This window comes from Macrobrachium nipponense, chromosome 1, assembly GCF_015104395.2.
Source record: "Macrobrachium nipponense isolate FS-2020 chromosome 1, ASM1510439v2, whole genome shotgun sequence".
Classification (NCBI taxonomy): domain Eukaryota; kingdom Metazoa; phylum Arthropoda; class Malacostraca; order Decapoda; family Palaemonidae; genus Macrobrachium; species Macrobrachium nipponense.
In genome coordinates this window covers 32,798,015-32,816,476 of record NC_087200.1, presented here as the reverse complement: position 1 = coordinate 32,816,476, position 18,462 = coordinate 32,798,015, and the positions used below count along the sequence as shown (strand labels likewise).

The window sequence follows — 18,462 nt, the reverse complement described above, 5'->3', positions numbered from 1 at the left end:
TATCTGAGGCTAGTTTGAGGACATCATTTAAGTACCATGAAACTGAAGTAGGCCTTTGAGAAGGTCTAAGTCTAGCACAGGCTTTGGGAATAGACGTAAAGTAAGATTCCGTTAAGTCTATTTGGAAACCCAACTGAAAGATTTTCTTCAAAGGCGATTTATTAGTAGTAATGGTGGTAGCTGCTAAGCCTTTTTCAAACAAGGATCTGAAAAAGGATATAGCTAAGTTAACTGTCATGGTTGTAGTGTTTGATTCTTTCAGGAAGGATGCTAACTTTTTAACAGCTGAGTCATATTGTCTAATAGTTGACTCTCTTTTATCTGATTCCAGAAAGAGGATGTTTTGTGGATCAATGTTAGCATCTTTTTTAGCCGCAAACTTCATGAAGTCCATAAAGTTAGGGTCTGAAGAATTCCTGAGGAAGCGAACACAGTCCTCATTTGTAGTGATTGCGACAGCTTGGGATTGGGAATCCGTGAGGTCAGAGACCCAATTCCAGAAGCAGAGGATACCAGTTGCTTTTTGGCCAATCTGGAGCAATCAGAGCTACCCGTCCCTTGAAAGTCCTCAGCTTGCTCAGAACTTTCAAAAGAAGATTCACTGGAGGAAATACGTAGATTTTCTTCCATTGATTCCAGTCCAACGACAGGGCGTCCGTGGCATAAGCCAGAGGGTCCAGGTTGGGGGCCACATAGCAAGGGAGCTTGTGGTTCGCTTGTGAGGCGAAGAGATCTACTTGGAGACCTGGGACTCTCTGGCATATCCACTCGAATGACCTGTCGTCTAGGGACCATTCTGACTCCAGAGGGACTGACCGGGACAGTGCGTCCGCTATCACATTTCTTACCCCTGCCAAATGGGTGGCAGATAGATGCCATTTGTGCTTGTCTGCTAGAGCAAAGATGGCTATCATGACATGATTCACGTGTTTGGATTTGGACCCTCCTCTGTTGATGCAATGTACTACCACTGCACTGTCCAAAACTAGTCTTAGATGAGACTTCTTTGGGGGAAGGAGTCTCTTCTGGGTAAGAAATACTGCCATTGCTTCCAGACCGTTTATGTGGAGCTGGCGGAATTGAACGGACCAAGTCCCTTGAACTTGCTTGAATTGAGAATATCCCCCCCAACCGGACAGGGAGGCATCCGTGTGAATGGTTAACACCGGAAGGGGATATTGAAGGGGTACCAATTTGGCAAGATTCTTCACTTTTGTCCATGGACGGAGCTGATTGCGAAGGATCTGTGGAATCACTGACAACTTGTCCCGAGATTTGGCGTTTGCTCTTGACCGCCAAACTCGATTTATATCTTTCAGTCTTGCTTTCAGAAGGATGTCCGTCACTGAGACAAACTGAAGGGAACCTAGGATTCTTTCCTGGTTTCTCCTTGAAGCTTGTTTGCTTTTGAGAAATTGCCTCACAGACTTGGCTATTTCTTTCCTTTTGACCACTGGAATTGACAGATTGTGGGAGGATAAATCCCATTGGATTCCTAGCCACTGAAAACGAGACTCCGGAGTGAGTCTGGATTTCGTTTTGTTTATCTGGAACCCCAGATGTTCCAGAAATTGCACTACCTTCTTCGTGGCTTTGAGGCATTCCTCGACAGTTGGTGCCGAGATTAACCAATCGTCGAGGTACGCTACTACCATTATCCCTTGTGTTCTCAATTGTTGAATTACCACTTCTGCTATTTTCGTGAATACCCTGGGGGCTACATTCAGACCGAAGGGCATCACTTTGAAGGAGAACGTCTGACTTCCTAGTTTGAAGCCTAGGAATGGACGGAAGTGTCTGGCTATAGGGATACGATAGTATGCGTCTGTAAGATCGATAGAGGTGGTGACGGCCCCACGGGGAAGTAAGGTCCGTACCTGCGAGATGGTCAGCATTTTGAACTTGTCGCAACGAATGAAAGAGTTTAGCTTTGACAAGTCTAAGATTACCCTTCTTTTTGTTGAGCCTTTCTTTGGCACGCTGAACAAGCGACCTTGAAATTTTAGATGCTTGACTCTCGCAATAGCTCCTTTCTGAAGAAGTTCCTCCGCATAATCTGTCAACTCCTTTGATGGTATCTGATAGAATGATCTGTTTGGAGGAGGATCTTTGATCCAACTCCAACCCAATCCTTTGGACACAATGCTCTGTGCCCATTTGCTGAACCCCCACCTGTGACGGAAGAGGAACAGCCTCCCTCCTACCTGGGGAGCCTCACTGTTGTTGAGCGGGTTGACCTCCGCGCCCTCCTCTGAAGTGCTTGCCTCTTGCAGCTCTTCCTGTGCCTCGTTGGCGAAAGTGACCTCTCGCTCTGCTCCCCCTAGAGAACCTGTTGAAGGTTGGGAAGGCTTGGCTTTCATACATTGAGTTGAAAGCTGGCGAGACGGTGTATGAGGTCGAGGGCTGATTCTGAGGAGACAACAGGAGAATGGGCTGTGTCTGCTTAGAAGTCGAAGGCTGCCCCTGTTGTGTAACTGGGACGGCTTGGACGAAATGCTGTTGTTGCTGCTGTTTTTGGTAGGGTTGGAACCTCCTATCAGTTTTCTTCAATTTCTTACCAGCAGCCGGGGTGCTCTCTTGCTTCCTTTTGGAAGAGATACCCCATCTGGCTCTAAGGCTCTGGTTAAGCCTAGCAGCCTCGTGATGCACCTCATTCACAGAAGCTTCTGGGAAGAGGTCCGCACCCCACATGCTGGAAGCTAGAAGCCTATTAGGCTCGTGCCAAATAGTTGCCTCCTGCAAAACATGCTTTCGACAGTTCCTTCTGGCCGAAAAGAAGTCGAAGGCCTCAGCTTGAACCGACTGGAGCTGGGATTTAGCCAGTATTTTAAAAAGTGGTTCCGTAGCATAGGAAAGAGCAGCCATCTCCGTGATGATAAGGGAGTTAAGAGATCTCCCAAATCTTGTGCGGGCGTCGAATTCTGCCTGAATAAGGCTATCAGGCAGTCTCGGAAGCTTCTTGCCAAACTGGTCCATCGCACAGTCTGGTTTCAGCTTACCTACTGAGAAAGTGGCAGGTAGGTTCTCCCACAATTCTCCGAAGGACGGAAAGAGCGGAGATGTTGATTCCGCCTCTCTCAATTGTGGCATGGGCTCGTCTTTAAGGACTGCTTGGAGAGTCGCTTCTACTATCTTAGTAGCGAATGGAAGAGAAGCCTCCTCCTCCGTAGCAAAGATAGTGAAGGGGCTCTTGAATGCCTGGAGTTTGGTATTGGTACAATCCCAATCCTCCAGGCAGTGAACCCATTCCCTCTGTGCGTGATCCCTACTATACAGCACAGTCTCTCTAGAGATCTTATCCTCCCTATTGAGAGCTGTCACCGTAAGCCTAGCATAACCTATGAAAGGCTGAGTCAGTCCGGGGGGGTAGAACTCGAAGTCCTCAATCCTTCTTGTTCCACACTCCGGAATGGAAATCATGCCATTCTTGAAGGGGGCATAAGCTGCCACCCTCCAAGGGTTATCCATAGAGAAGGCTGGTAGGGATTCATAAGGAGGTAGCTGGAGGAGACCAGTACCTGCCACAGGGGAGTTCGCTTGAGGGGCCTGAGTGAGGCCAGCGAAACGGTCATCATGCTCCCTAACCCGGTTAGAGAGGTCCTGTATTGATTGACCAGATTGGTTGATGGTACTAGAAAGTTGAGCAAACATTTGCTCAAACCTTGTACCGAGAGAGCCAACCATCTCTCCCACTTGTTGCAACACTCCTGCTGAGAAAGTGGTGGGATCAAAAGAGCTAGGTCCCGCCACCCCAACAGGAGTTACCGGAGTAGATCCGGTAGATGCCGGAGAAGACACTGGCTCGGCAGGAGCGCGGGCCTTCTCCTTAGAAGCCTTGCTTCTTGAGCTCTTCAAATGAGAAGAGCTAGGCTTCGCCTTCACCGCGTCGGCGTAGGATGTCGTAGACTTCCTAGCCGAAGAAGACGACGACTTCTTGGAAGTCGTCTTATGGAGGGTCTTCTGTTCTCTCTGCCCCTTCACCTTCGGGGATACAGAGAGAGCGGGTGAACGAGAAGGGATCTCAGATCCCGTGAAGCCTTGAAAAGAGGAAGAAGAAGGAACAGGGGAAGAAGATCCAGGAGCGCTCAAGGGTAGACCTTGAGCGCCCGAAACACCTACCTCAACCAACAAATCCTCCGCACCTACCGCCATAGGCTCAAGATTAAGATCCAGGTTAGCTACGTCTGGAACAGGCTCCTGCGTCGAAACGGACCCAAACGCCTGCTGCACCTCCTGCTGGATGGAAGCTATGAGTGGGGCTGCTGAGATGGGGTCCACGTACCCCGCCGCCTTGCCTCCGGGGAAGATCTGGATGGCCAGCTTCTTATCTAAAATGTAAGGCTGGCCCTTGGCGGCGTTCTTGCCGAAGCCGCCTACCCAAGCTTTCAGGGTTGCTAGGGCGACTTCTTTCACGGCGGCAGCCTGAAAGAGAAGGCGATATGAAGCTTCTAGTGGCGGAGATACGGTTTAAAGGAGCTTAAAACTAAGGGTAAATCATTGATAACAGGAAATATGTCCAGGAGTTTACTTACCCCACCCAAAAGCTGACTCACGAGGTCATAGCAGATGGTGCATGCCTCAGGGTGCCAAACAATCATCCCGTTGTGGGTAGTGGCACACGGGGCGTGGGTCCTACATTCTTCATGGGCGCAGGGGTCATACAGAACAGCGTTACAGCCTGGATCTTGGCAGTTGGTAGCCTGTAAGTGGAGAGATACATGAGTATCAGAGTGCACACTTACAGCCTAACATAGACTCCGCTGCATGCCGGAGCATGTAAGTTAGATTAAAACTAGTGCTCCGCCGCAATACGTGTGGTTAAATAGGCGGTTGGTTGGGGTCTGCAGCTTACGCCGGAGACAGGAAAAAAGTTTCAACCAGGAGTGGTGAGGGGCCATGAAACCACGACGGAGAACGACGGAGATAGTACATAAAACTATAATAAAACCAATAAATCATCGTATCAGTAAGGGTATATCCTTATAGAATGAGATATGACTCTTTCCGCCTACTAGAGGAGTGCCTGGGTAAGGAGCGAGCTCTCCTCCGGTAGCGAAAATCAGGATATAGTAGGCAAGCAATATAGACCACTAGTAATTTCCCACCCTGCCCGCTGGCGGAGCCAGATGGACCTTTAACCGAAGGGGCTCCCGGCTTCAGCGGGGGTTCCGTCCGTTAAGGTAGGGGAAGGGTTGGGAATGGGGAAAGGGGGGGGGAATCCCGGCGTGAACACGGCGGGCGAGAGAGAGAGGGGGGTGGCCTACCCCCCCGTCCCTACTACTACCCGTCGGGTAACCCGGTACCCGAGACAAGTGGTCACCCTAGCCCCCAGCTGGTACGGAACTCCTCTGGCCCCCTCATTGGGAGAGGGAGGTAGGCTACGGTGGTTGTCATGACAACCAAGGAGATCCAAGGGAGGGAAGGGGGAGGGTAAGGCGCCTAATGGGACACGTGATCGTAGGTGGCCTAGGACGCGATAGCAACACAACCACAGAGGGGCCACGTGAACCAAACTGTACCAACACATGGCACAAGGCACCTAGGCTAGCCTAACACCCTAAATAACACTGATAATAAATAAATACATCGTAAAAAGATAGAAGAGACACTTGAGTAAAAGAGAAAGAAGCCCAGGAGGAGGCGAACTGATCCGAAGAACAGTCAACTACTCGGAGCCAGCAGTAGCCGATGAAGAGCAAGAGCTGGGATGCTGGGCCAGAAAAACACAGTATAGCCCTAAATACCAAACTAAGAGATAAAAAGTAAAAGGGATGGGCTGTGTCCTAACTCTAAAATACGATGTAATAAGACGATGAACGTAAAATAGAGCCCATAAGCATAAGATGTCCCAGTATGGAAGACCGGGAAATCTTAACAACACGAGGCGGCTCAAGGCCGCCACGAGTCAACCGGGAGACCGTATATGACCTAAAAAACGGAAAATACTGGTCCCTGGAAGACTGGAATACCAAAAATTATTACTTATGAGGCACTTAACTTAGCCGAAGCGATTGCAGCACGTTCCATCGTTGAAAAGGATAAATCCCAAGCGAAAACAACACAAGTGAAAAAAGATGCAACTAGCGTTGTCGAGCTAATAATTAAGGATGACCGCTAGAGGCGCTGCTCTCCGCTTGGCGTCAGTAGTAGTAGTAGTAGCGGACGCATCACCCTTTAGTATCAGCTCTCTCAGGTGGGGGATTTTATGATGGAAGGTCTAAATGGTAAATGACTCGTGGTAGTGATCCCACTCGCCCCTATTTCCATACCGACACTTCTTTTATAGAGTGAGCGAGTCAGTTTAACTGACATTTTCTTGATTTTATTTTTTCTCTGGTAATTTTAGGATAATTTTACCTAGAAATAATGAACTTAAGGATATTTCATAGGCCGACACGAGCTGAGCCCAGAAAACAATGAAATACAACAATTTGGACCATTCAGTACCTAACATAACCATGACTGTACCTGTAAATAAAGTGTATTAGTGTACAGGGTACAAGAAATACTGTACGTACATGTACGTATGAATGTAGTAAAATGTAGAACCTTACCTTTCGAGTGAGGCGATGTCCAAAAGTGACGACAGAGGAGAAAGACAAATGGCAGAAAACATGAACACTTAACTTTACGAAACACATTAAAAAATGGCTGAAAACATTAACACTAAACTTTACAAAACACATTAACAAATGGCAGAAAACATTAACACTTCTTGATTATCTCCATCTTCGTTCTCCATAGAAAGCATCCTCTTCTTTCCGTGAACTTGAGCAACATTCTTGGGACCCAGGGCTAATAACGTAAGTAATTAAGTTCACACACAACACGATAAAGTAACTTACAGTACAACGAAAGCAAAATCACTAACCCGAATTTACATTAACTATCGAAATATATGTGAACGAAAGAATTCCAGGTGTTTACGATAACGCTGCCGCAAAAAATGGTCAAGGAACGCCTTTACATAGAGGCATGATGGGACAGATGCTGACCAATTGAAGAGCAGGATCTTATGGCGGTGACTAGGACCAGGAACCAATGGGAGAGCGAGAGGATGGTGGCGAGTCTACTGAGTTGGCGGCGAGCTAGTTTTAAAATTGTTCTCGGCGGCCTGGGTAAATCTCGGACTTTACCCTTTCGCAACCTGAATTATTTTCGTACACAGATGCAAAAAAATCTTTGTCTTTGCTATCATAACCTGAATTTTTCGTACGCAGGGACTTTCGTAAGTAGAGGTTCCACTGTATTCTTATAATTAACAACAGTTTACTATTTTATGCAAAACACTGGCATAAACAGCAGCAAGTGTTGGCATAAATAAAAGAATCGAGAAACGGCTGTTTGTCGATGTTATTTATTGTAATTATCACGCATTTAAGATTAAGAGTTTTCTTACAGTTGTCCACTTGAAAAAACTGGTTATTCTCAATTGTGACTCCCATGGCTTGATTAGCTTAAAACTAAATATCTTGTTATTCATCACGCAGTGGAGAAGGTCTTACACAGTCAATCCCCGCTATTCACAGTCTCGCAATTCACGGACTAACCTATTCACGGATTTCTCTATGGAACATTTATGTCTACACTTTATTTTGGGGAAATTTGCCTATTTGCAGTATTTTTCCCCGAGAAATATTCAGTAATTACTGTATTTTCATATAATTTTCAGGAATAAATTCATTTTTTGTGATAAAACTATTATAATACTCACGTATAAGCCTTTTTAAAGGTTTTTCTTTTTTTGTTTGTACAATCAAAATACATGGGTAGTTCTAAGTATTTTTAGAGGAATTTTAAGTATTCGCAGATTTTCACTGTTCGGAAGGGTTGTGATACACATCTCCCAGGAGCTGGTGCACATCCCCCGGGAACTGGGAGTCAACTGTACCACTAAATTTAAGCTGTGGCTGAAGAAATAAATAATGTTTAGGCTGCAAAATGTATTGGAATAGGCAAAGGCAACATCTAAGGCTTTACTTAATTTAGAATTTACTACTGCATGTATTCATAAAGGTCAGATGCATTTTCACCCAGCTTTGCTAATTTACAAAAAAGGCTCCCCCAGTTATGTTAGATTTAGCAACTACATAATATAATGGCAGTGAGGATGTCAGTAGTACTCAAGTCAGCTATCATTTAGCAACAATTTTATTCTTTTTTAATAAGTGATCTTTCTGTATTCCCCTTTGCATTCTGTTATACTTCTTTTTAATGAACGCCATATTCTTTGGAAGCTTGAATTTCATGTCAATAGCCCCTGTGGGCATGTTTCATATGGATAGGGTTCATCTTCTGAATATATGATAATAATAAGTGGAAATGATTATGATGGTAGAACATAATCAGCTGCTTATTTTGAGAATGTAAAAATTACCAGAATGTGAAAGGTACAGTGATGCTTAAATCTCATGCAACATGATTCCATAGGATTTCATTCAAAATTCACTAACTGGCAACCTATCGTGCTCCATATTTATGTATTAACTCAATGCGAAAACGCGATTATTGCATGCAATAAGGCCATGATAAGTTTCATAAGAGTGAAATCTGTCATATCATTCAAAACTGAGAGAAAATGCCACGTGTAGCCAAATTTCAGAAAAACTCTTACGAATCATTTGCCTATGCAATTATTCTTTTGTCAAAGCCAAGATATTATTTCTAGGCCTAGGTGTTAGATTTCTTTTCTTTACACTTAACAATCACATTTCTCTATTAACAATTTCTGGCCAGAAAGCAAATGAGGTTATCTACACATTCTTGCACTTCAAGTTACCTTATGGAAGAAGTAATTATACACCAGAAACGAGCAGAAGGACTTTTAAGAAAATAATATTTTAAATCAGTTGAAAAACAAGTGTTTCATTTGCCTTGATATTAATACTTATGATATTTCAATTAATAGCCATCTTCCACATATAACCAAAATCATGATCACCTTTTATTCCTCAAAGAACAGGTAATCTCTACAAATAAAAACATTTGTAACAGATTGCATCTCAGAAGGCTTAGATGATTTTTTTTAGGCCTATAAATCATTTTGCAATTTTAAACACAGCCTGAAACTTCAACATTCAAAGAAAACTAGTTGTAATTCATATTCCTATTGTATTTGTCAAAGAACAGGTAATCTCTACAAATAAATGGATCTGTATCAGATTACATCTCAGAAGGCTTAGATTATATTTTTAGGCCTATAAAACATTTTGCAACATACAGGCAGCTTAAACACAGCTGAAAACTTCAACATTCAAAGAAAACTTGTTTTAATTCATATTCCTACTTTGAAATTGTTATGACTGAGCTTATTAGGTGTACTGTCATAATGCTGCAGACGTGGTTATGTTGACCAGGCTGAGGAGGATGTTAAATGTACTTGCATTGCTGGGACAGCTAACCTTATCACACCGCACTTTGAAGTGAGCAACGTGAAAAAAATGTTTAAAAATCAATTCAAATCACACAGATTACGAATTATACCAGTGCATAAAAGTGATCATATCTATTCAACCATAAGGAAAATAGGGCTAGCCATGAATTTGCAAACTTTTCGACAGGTATGATATTACAAATAAAAAAAGAAAAGTTTAGCACCACTTGGCAGCATCATGTTAAATCTGAGAATCTGGACGATACAAAAAGAATCATGTCGCATGAGATTTGGGCACCACTGTACATGAGCATGTTCATATTCATAATATATGGATAAAGTAAGTGAAATGAATGTTATTAAATTTATCATCCTTTGAAATACACTGTATTATTTGACATTTGCAAATAAATATCAGACACCTAATTACTGCCATCCACAAAAATGTAAGATCTGAGAGCTTCTCGGTTTTCAGAATTTAAAATAAGGTACAGTATATTGTAAACCTGTACTTCTGTGGTGATAATTGCTATTTTCTGTATGCTGAAATTTTTTCTAAATATGAATGGGTTATCCATTCATTTGTGTGTTTTTATTAATCACAAACTACTGTAATAGCCAAGAAATATTCACTTTTTCAGAGTGGACTTGGAAATCAGAATAAGCGTCGTAGTAGTCAAGGAACAAGTGAACAAGATAACAGCTCTCTAAAACCTGAAGTTGAGACACCAGATTGGGAGGAAGCTGGAATGGGTTGGGTCAATAGGTAATTCCTAAAACTCATGGTTAATTATTGCTAATAGCAAGATGTAGGTAATGTAAAAATAAGAGCTTTATGTATTGTTGCAATAAAAGCTAGTGTTAAATATTATTTTGTTGAAGAGGATGATAATCATCCTAAATTATAGGTTTCTTGTTCTATAGTACACATTCACTAAGATATATTTATTCAAGTGTACCTGCGTGATACTTTATAGAAAGTACCTAGTAGTAATAAGTGAGGTCTTTATGATAAAGTAAGCCTCATTCACTAGCTATGAAAATTGATCAAATGTCAGTTGTAACAAAAAAAAAGTAATCTCCATATGCAGAACTTTTCATTATGTAGCCGATTCCTCTTGCAGCATGTAGTTCTCAAAAGGCAAACCTAATCCATCCCAAATCTTCTTGGTGACAAGTGAAATAGCATGATAACTGACACCTAACCCTTAAGCACCTGTTTTTGAAAAGAGAGGTTATGTTTGTTTTGAAGGCTTGTTTCTAAATTTAATGCAGGATTGTTTTGTTACACAGAAGAGTAAATGCACATAATTAATTTCCTTTTGGTTATTGGAAATATTCATAACTACAGTATTTGCTATGGCTGTGGAAAATTTTTATAACTACTTGGAACAAACATTATTTAAAGACTGTACATAATTATCCCTCTTACAAAACTGGTTTTATTACTTTGCAGCTATCAGTTATCTTGAATTGTCCCTTTGTCTTTTGTAAAACAGTGTGAAGACAAGATTCTTGTAAAACACTGTGATACAGATCACTGTGTACAGTATTAGTCAGACAACTAATTAATGAATTGTACACGCTGATTTATTTAATTCCCTACAAGTACAGTATACTCATATATTCAGTTCTGATAAATTTTATATATCTTGCAAGCCGATGTAATGCATTTCCTGACCTTTTATTCCTAATTCAAAGAATGTAGTATGCAATTGTATTGGAGACCATCATTTATGGTTACTGACAAAAACATCTTACTACATATTCCCTATTATATTGTAGGAATAATTTGTCAAGGGAACTTTAAACTTGGAGGTTGGTTGCTTATAGACTTCAAATAATCCACATTTATCATAATATATTAATACAGTAGTTAATGGATAAAATATGTTTTGTTCTTAACCTACTAGAGCAGAATGAACTTGAAAACTCTGACTCTCCCTAACTATGCTAACTCTATGTATGGTACTTGACTGGTTTTGCTGAAAATTTTTGTAATGCATATTATTCTAATTCAGTGCACAAATTATTTCTTAATGGCACCACAGCCAATATTTGCTGTGACATATATTAGGTTTGGTTAATATCAGTTATTTGTGCAGTATGAATGCAAATATATTCAAATTTTGTTTGCAATATTAAAACAAAGCACTTTTGCTAATGCATTAAATGTTTTGTATCAGTGTAATGTGATTTGGTATGCTGGCTTGGCAATTCTTTATTATTACCAGATTGTAATATCTGTGTGTTTTGTTGCTTCATTTAAAAAAATCCTCTGTTTTGCTATACGTATCTTTTGTGTGAAAGTAATATGATTGAAACTATTAGTACATATTGTATTATACTTTTTTCCATCACATAGGACCTGTAGCCTCCAAACTACGTACATGATGGTCAGCACTGCAAGTTAGTAGTTTTTGCACATGATGCACATAATGCCATTTCACTATGCTTTGGTTTACCAACTATACTATATACTAATAACTTGCTTTTTCTTAATTGTACTTTTCACCAATGAAAGCTTAATTAATTTGATTCTCCCCCTGCATTGTATCTTTTGTTATTGTGTACTACTGAAAGTTTTTATAATAAAATCTTGAAAATTAATTTGCTGTTTATCTAGCTGTCGTTAATGTGTGTTCACTATCTGCTTTTTTATATAAAGGTTTAAAACTTATTTTGTATACTATAACTTCATTAAATAGCAGATTTTTATTTAGACTATAACACAATTTATTTATAAAACACATTCCATCATTTATTTACTTATTTATACTAATTTGCTAGTAATGATAAATTCTGTATATAAATGCAGTCTACTTGTACTTACAAACTTTCAAGAACTTTTTATACTCACTGAAAGTGCTAAGATAAGGGAGTGTGAGAATAGTTTGCCTGCATGTATAATACAGACAGCTGAAGTCGCACTTGCAAATAGATTGCAAACTTAATGTAAGGGACAGAAGCTTAAGAAACTGAATGCATACATGTATATACCTATTCGTACTTATATCATGATGGACAGTGTTGGAATTAAGCTCTAAATAAGACTGACTTTCAGTGCTCAAGTTCTAAGTTTATGAACAAACATACGTATACAGTAAATAATTTCAATTAAAGTACACATGTATCCTTCAATAACTGATTAATGGTGAATGTCTAATTTTTTACTGTTTGTATAATGATCTAACTTTCATTGTAAAAATGAAGATTTTATATTTATGGATTGATTAAGATGGGCGTTTTCTTCCCCTTGGCTTTGACATGACTCATAACATATTGTTTGGTTTTAGTCACACAGTATAATTTACAAGAATTAGTTTTTTTTATTTTATGCTAAATTTTAATACATTGTATGTACTACTGTATTCATGTACATATTACACTTTGTTTATTGCAGACTAAAGTTATACATGCATAAAAATGAAATGGTGTGGAGTCTGTCTAATTTTGAATTCCTTATTTCTTTTTTTAACAGCTAGGTGTTGAGAGTGTCCACAAGTATTAATTGATGGCTGTCGTTAAAGGAGACTTTTGGTAAGAATTACTACCTTACATGTCACAATGATGATTTTTCAGTGCACAAATTTACAGATTATGTATAGATATGTGTTATTTTATGCAGTAATGTACTATGTTTGTATCCTTTTCCATGAGTAAACATCATAATAGTATAGTACATAATTTATGATCCCCATGAGTTGTGCACTGTGATGGTATATTGGTACTACATTATACGTAATTCTCTTTCTTTAACGTATAAGGCTTCATTCTATAAAAGCCATATTAACTGTAACCTTTCATCTAAGGTAAAGCTTCAAGGAGACAACTACCTTAAAGTGAAAGGTATAATCTGCATACGTCTTTCTCTACTGTGCACAAGTAAATTTGTTTTCTATTGAATGGAAGACTATATTTATAAATATCATTATCAAATAAGTAATTGAAGGACACTTGGGCTGCTTTGTCACCAGTCTACAATTGAGTTGTAATGTTTCAATAATTGGCACATGCTAGTTATTTTGTGTTGGTTCCCCTAAGCTTTGAAATTCAGTATACATAATGTTGAGTTAATAAAAAGCAGCATCACTGTATACTGTAATCTGATTTTTTGTATATATATTTTTCTATAATTTCACTTTGGTTTAAATGAATTAATCTTGTAAAAGAATTACTTACTGTAATATGACAATAATTAGAACTCACATATACTTAAAATAAAAGACTGTACTCTCTATATGTACTCAAACTAAGTGGAAACTTATGTAACTTGAATATTATTACACCTACCTCAGTCTTGAAAGCATTCTTTTTCATATCCTTTGAGTTTCCTTACAGTTTGACATAGTTCATGAATAGTTTAGCCAAACTGCTTTGTTTGTTAGCGTAAGTAATCAGTTTTTCTTTACCTGCTACAATCCTCTTCATATCAGTCTGTAATGATCAAAACATAGGAAATAAATTTTTAAAATATTTCCAACAACAACTGTACTATTTGTACTTTGCTATTTTGCAAGTGCAATACTGTTATTTGTTATTTAAGCATTTTGCAAGTGCAATGGGTAGTTTAATTGTTAGTATTTATACTATGCTCAATCCATAAAATTTTGAGTTTGACATTTACTTAGGTAACAGAGACTTTGTAGATTTAAGATATTTCTTTTTGATTTAAGATAAGTTAAATATTACGATATATGTAACTATGATGCTCAGTTTTTAAAAAATATCTTACTGTTCCATGTAAGGCACAGGTAGGAATATTAGATAAAAGCACAGTCATAACTTTATGAATACATATATATGTTAATAATTTTAGAACATATAATTGGCATATAACATTTTGCATTTGTGAACACTTTTTATTCAAATTGCATGAATGTGTGCACTGCGTCATGTTGTTTTGTTTCTTCTCAACTCCATTAATCACTCTTACTTTACTGTGTGGTCTATAACTTCCCAGGTTTATCAGGCTTTAGTCTATTAGACAGTAGTAGTCCTACTACATATGCTCACTGTGCTCCCTCAGTGTACCTGCTAACCACTAGATACAAAGCTCTTTTGCCCAGTCTGTCAGGTGTTTGCTTTTTGCAGAGATTGCCATTAGAATCTCTCTAATATTTTTTTTTTTCATCTATCAACTCCTTAACCTCTTTTCACTTTGTGACCAATATCTGATAACAGTGACTCATAACAGTAGGTACGTTGCAGTTGCCAAGTTTGTCTTTAGGATTGCTGGCTTGTTCAGGATGACCATTGTGGATACTGTGGATACTGTAGTTTACTTATTCGTCACTTTGAGTGTAACTTTTTAGCATCTTCATCCTGTTGCTTAAAGGGTACCTATTTTTCAATTCATGCTTCATTTGTTACTTTCCGGGCGAAGTTTGATGAGCAGTCTGGAGTTGACTTAGTGTTGACCTAGCTGGAACTTTAAGGTGTGCCATCCACTACCCACACCTTCCATGTTCATACAGCACCCCGCTTTTCTTGATCGCTTTGCTACATGCCATGAACACACCTCACCTGCCTGACCTATGGACAATCCCTACCCACAAATGTGCCTTATTCTAAGGCTACTGTGCTTGCGAAGTGGCATGCCCACTAACCTCTGCCAGGCCCTCTTCCCTGTTCAACTTGTGCACTTCCCATGGCACATCCTTCATTTCTTTTTGGCCTTTTGTTACTTCCAGTGATGAGGTTCACTTACTTTGTCCATTGAAAATGATCAGGGTTTACCTGCTCAAGACTAGAACCTACAAAGACAATACTCACAGGTTGTTTTTGTTCATGGGCCAAAGAAAGCAGGACATAATCAAGAACATGGTCTTCTTTTGACTGCAACATGAAACTGTCATAGAATGATAATATGAAGTGAAGTGGAATGGTAAGTAAGTAAACCTCCAAGTCAAAAGCACTCTCTATTTCTGTTACTTTTAAACTAACATGGCATTATCCTATTTTAAATGCACAGGTACCTGGTGATGCAAATCTATAATTGACTTCATCTGTGTCAAGAAATGTGGTGCATAAATGGTTAGACTTGTATTTGTTCAGACAAATACTTAAGACATCATAATTTACATACGTGTACTAATTTACATACATGTACTATGCTAATTCACTTACACCTCTCATATATGAAAATGCCATAAGGCAGGCCTGCAAGTTTAATTTAATGGTCACTCTTTTTGGCCTGCAAGTTTAACTTAATGGTCACATCTTTTGGCCTGCCAGTAATTTATTGGTCAAAGTACCAAGTCTTCATTTTGTAGTCTGTGTGACCTGAAAAACTTCTTCCTTTCCACAACATTTGTGGCATAGATGCATACATTCAACAAACCTATGAACACTTAAGAATTTATTTTCTTTTTGACTTGTGAAGTCACAAGGTACAAAACACATTTGGGGACTGAAGCATCTCAGCCTCCCTTCTAAATTAAAGTGTACATGACGAATTTAGTAATAAAAATAGATTTTTACTATTGAGAGAGAGAGAGAGAGAGGAGAGAGAGAGAGAGAGAGAGAGAGCGGGGCTACATAAAGAACCACAGCAACCTGTGCAGTAGGACTACTACTTCCATCATCCGATATATAAAAGATTGGTGAATCTGGGAATTGACAAACCATGAAATATGGCACATTATACATTTATTGGATCTGTATAAAATATCTTGTTTTGTGTTGTAGAACATTTAAGTGTTGAAACAGGCAAACTAAGCCATGGTAGTCACAACAGGTGTTTTTCTTCCATGCTGATTTCCTTATTATGACCAAGCATGTTTAAATGGAAAAACAAAAAGAAAATCAAAAACAAATTAGCATACTAAAGAAGTTGCAATCAACATGATAATCAAAAGATATTGAGAAAAGAATTTGATGTGAATAAATGCATATCTTGTATCATGTGAAAATATCCATATCTGATACTATTAGAAAATAGACTATAGTTACTAATTAAATTTTAAGTTTATCATCACAGTACATACTATGTAGTTTTATAATGTGTTTAGCTTAAATTTAGGCAACAAAACTGAAGTGACATTAATTTTCAGCTAAAATTTGGTAGTTACTATATTGTAAACTCATGAAATTCAAATGAGCAGTATTACAGCTTTTTATGGTTACACAATGATGGAATCCACCATGGAAAGTGTAAATTACTTTCCTTCTATGGTACAAGTTTTTGTTAGAATTTTAAGTGATATCTGGGGGTCATAGAATGTAACCTTTTTACTTTAGGATTTTGAGGAAACTGGGGAAATTAAGTTTTTTTTTTTTTTACCACAAAACCATTATGTATTAATAATGTAGTTCACTGCATGTGTTGCAGGAAATCTTCCACATAAGAGTTCTCTGTAGAAAAAACAAAAATGGTAGCCAGTGGTCAATAGTCTAATTTATGCAATAAAAATGCAGTTTACATAGTTTTTAATACACCCAAAGCATTAAAAATAAGGTTTTCTTAGGATTTTTTACAATTTTCTGGCTTACAACGTGTTTCAAGAACGGAGCCCCCGTCGTAAACTGGTGACTGCCTGTATTGGTAGGCAGGTGATAGGCTTGTAGTTACTTGCTATATTTCCCTTGCTCGTCTTTCTGTACTAAGGATGTTCTCCCTTTGGTCATCCATTTGGGGGCATGGTGGTTTGTGATACAATGCTGGAGTTGTTCTGCTATTTGTGGCTGTAGGGCCTTGGAGTTTTTGAGCCAGTATCCATGGACTTCATCGAGACCTGGGGCTTTCCAATTGGGCATTTTCTATAGTTGGTGTCTGATAGTTGTGATCTCTGTGAATCTTTGTTTTATTCTCCCAGTTTCTTCTGCCTTGACTTCCTGGAGCCATGTTGCATGTTTGTTGTGTGACATGGATTGCTCCATATGTTTTCCCAGAGTCTCTTACTTGGTTGGGCTTCAGTAATTTCTTGGTGGTTGTCTTCCCCTCTTAGTTGGCTGTACTATAGTCTTTTCTGGTTGGTTCCAAATAATTTGTTCTGTTGGTATCCTTATTCCTGTTCATGTACCGTTGGATCTTATGTGCTTTGGCCTTAAGAATCTATTTTACATCTTTTATTGTGTTGTTTATTCCCTTCCCCTGTATTTCTTAGACTTTTCTCTGCCATCTCTTTCAGTTTACTCAAGCCAGATCTCATCACCATGATTTGCTTTTCCACACACTTTTTCCAAGGCGGTTGCTGTTTTGGTCTCTGTTGGGTTGGTCGTGCAGGGAGTGTTGGTGTTCATATCCCCATTAGTTTTGGTACTAGTCTTACTCCTGCATACGCCAGGTTATTTGTTTCTGTGATAATGGTGATGTGGATTTTATTATTTCATTGACTTCCCTTGTTTTCTCCCTTAATTTCTTTGTGTTGTAGGCTTTCATGGAGGGGATCTTTGTTCTCTCTGTATCTGGCTTCATCCATATTCTGAGCTTTTCTACCCATTCCATCCTCTCTGTTACTTTGTGTGTCGTTGTTTGATAGCTCATCATCCCTGTCGTCTTCTGTAGTATTGTCTCTCAGTTCGTCCTCTTGTAATTCGCTGCTGTGTGTTATTTCTCTTTCCAGTTCCTCTCTTTCTGTTGGTGAGAACCAGTTCTTTTTCTTTATGTTCCTTACTTGGTCTGCCAGCCTCTGCTCTGTTTGAAGGGTGTTATTTCTCATTCCAGATGTTGACCAACCTTCTTCTATATCCTCTCTCCGTCGGGTTGCTTCTGATGTAGCATCTCCCTATTTCCTTATTTTCTTCTCTTGTCCATTTCTTCTGGTTTTCTTCTGTATTTCCAGTCTCTGGTTGTTGGTTACTGTCGTTGTGGTGGACAACCCCCAAGTACCTAACCATCTTCTCCTTCAACTGGGCTGCATACCTGGCTGCCGGACGAAGCTTGTCTGTTGCCAGAGGTTCCATGTATGCCGTCGTTTAATCCTTTATTTCTTTCCATCACTGCTGAGTTTTGCTATTAACCCATAGCTGGACCCTACCCCATCAGGAATAGGTACTCATTTACAGCTGAGTGGACTGAGAAAATTGTGGTAAAGATCCTTTCCCAAGGAATTAATGCCGATGAGGGCAGTTACCCATCCAACGAC

General features: G+C 39.4%; 1 protein-coding gene across 11 annotated transcripts in view; it reads left to right on the top strand.

Moving 5' to 3' along the window:
* Positions 1-16,796, top strand: part of LOC135219219 (dystrobrevin beta-like) — a 487,262-nt gene extending 470,466 nt beyond the window's left edge. For 8 of the 11 annotated variants that reach the window (XM_064255798.1, XM_064255797.1, XM_064255793.1 and 5 more), the window contains 3 exons: positions 10,015-10,139; positions 11,739-11,782; positions 12,855-16,796. In XM_064255798.1, coding sequence (XP_064111868.1) covers positions 10,015-10,139; positions 11,739-11,782; positions 12,855-12,865 — 180 coding nt within the window. In that variant the 3' untranslated portion in view covers positions 12,866-16,796. The remainder of the gene's footprint in view (positions 1-10,014; positions 10,140-11,738; positions 11,783-12,854) is intronic. The other 3 variants (XM_064255791.1, XR_010315395.1, XM_064255796.1) reach the window with 3 other exon arrangements.
* The last annotated feature ends 1,666 nt before the right edge of the window (positions 16,797-18,462 follow it).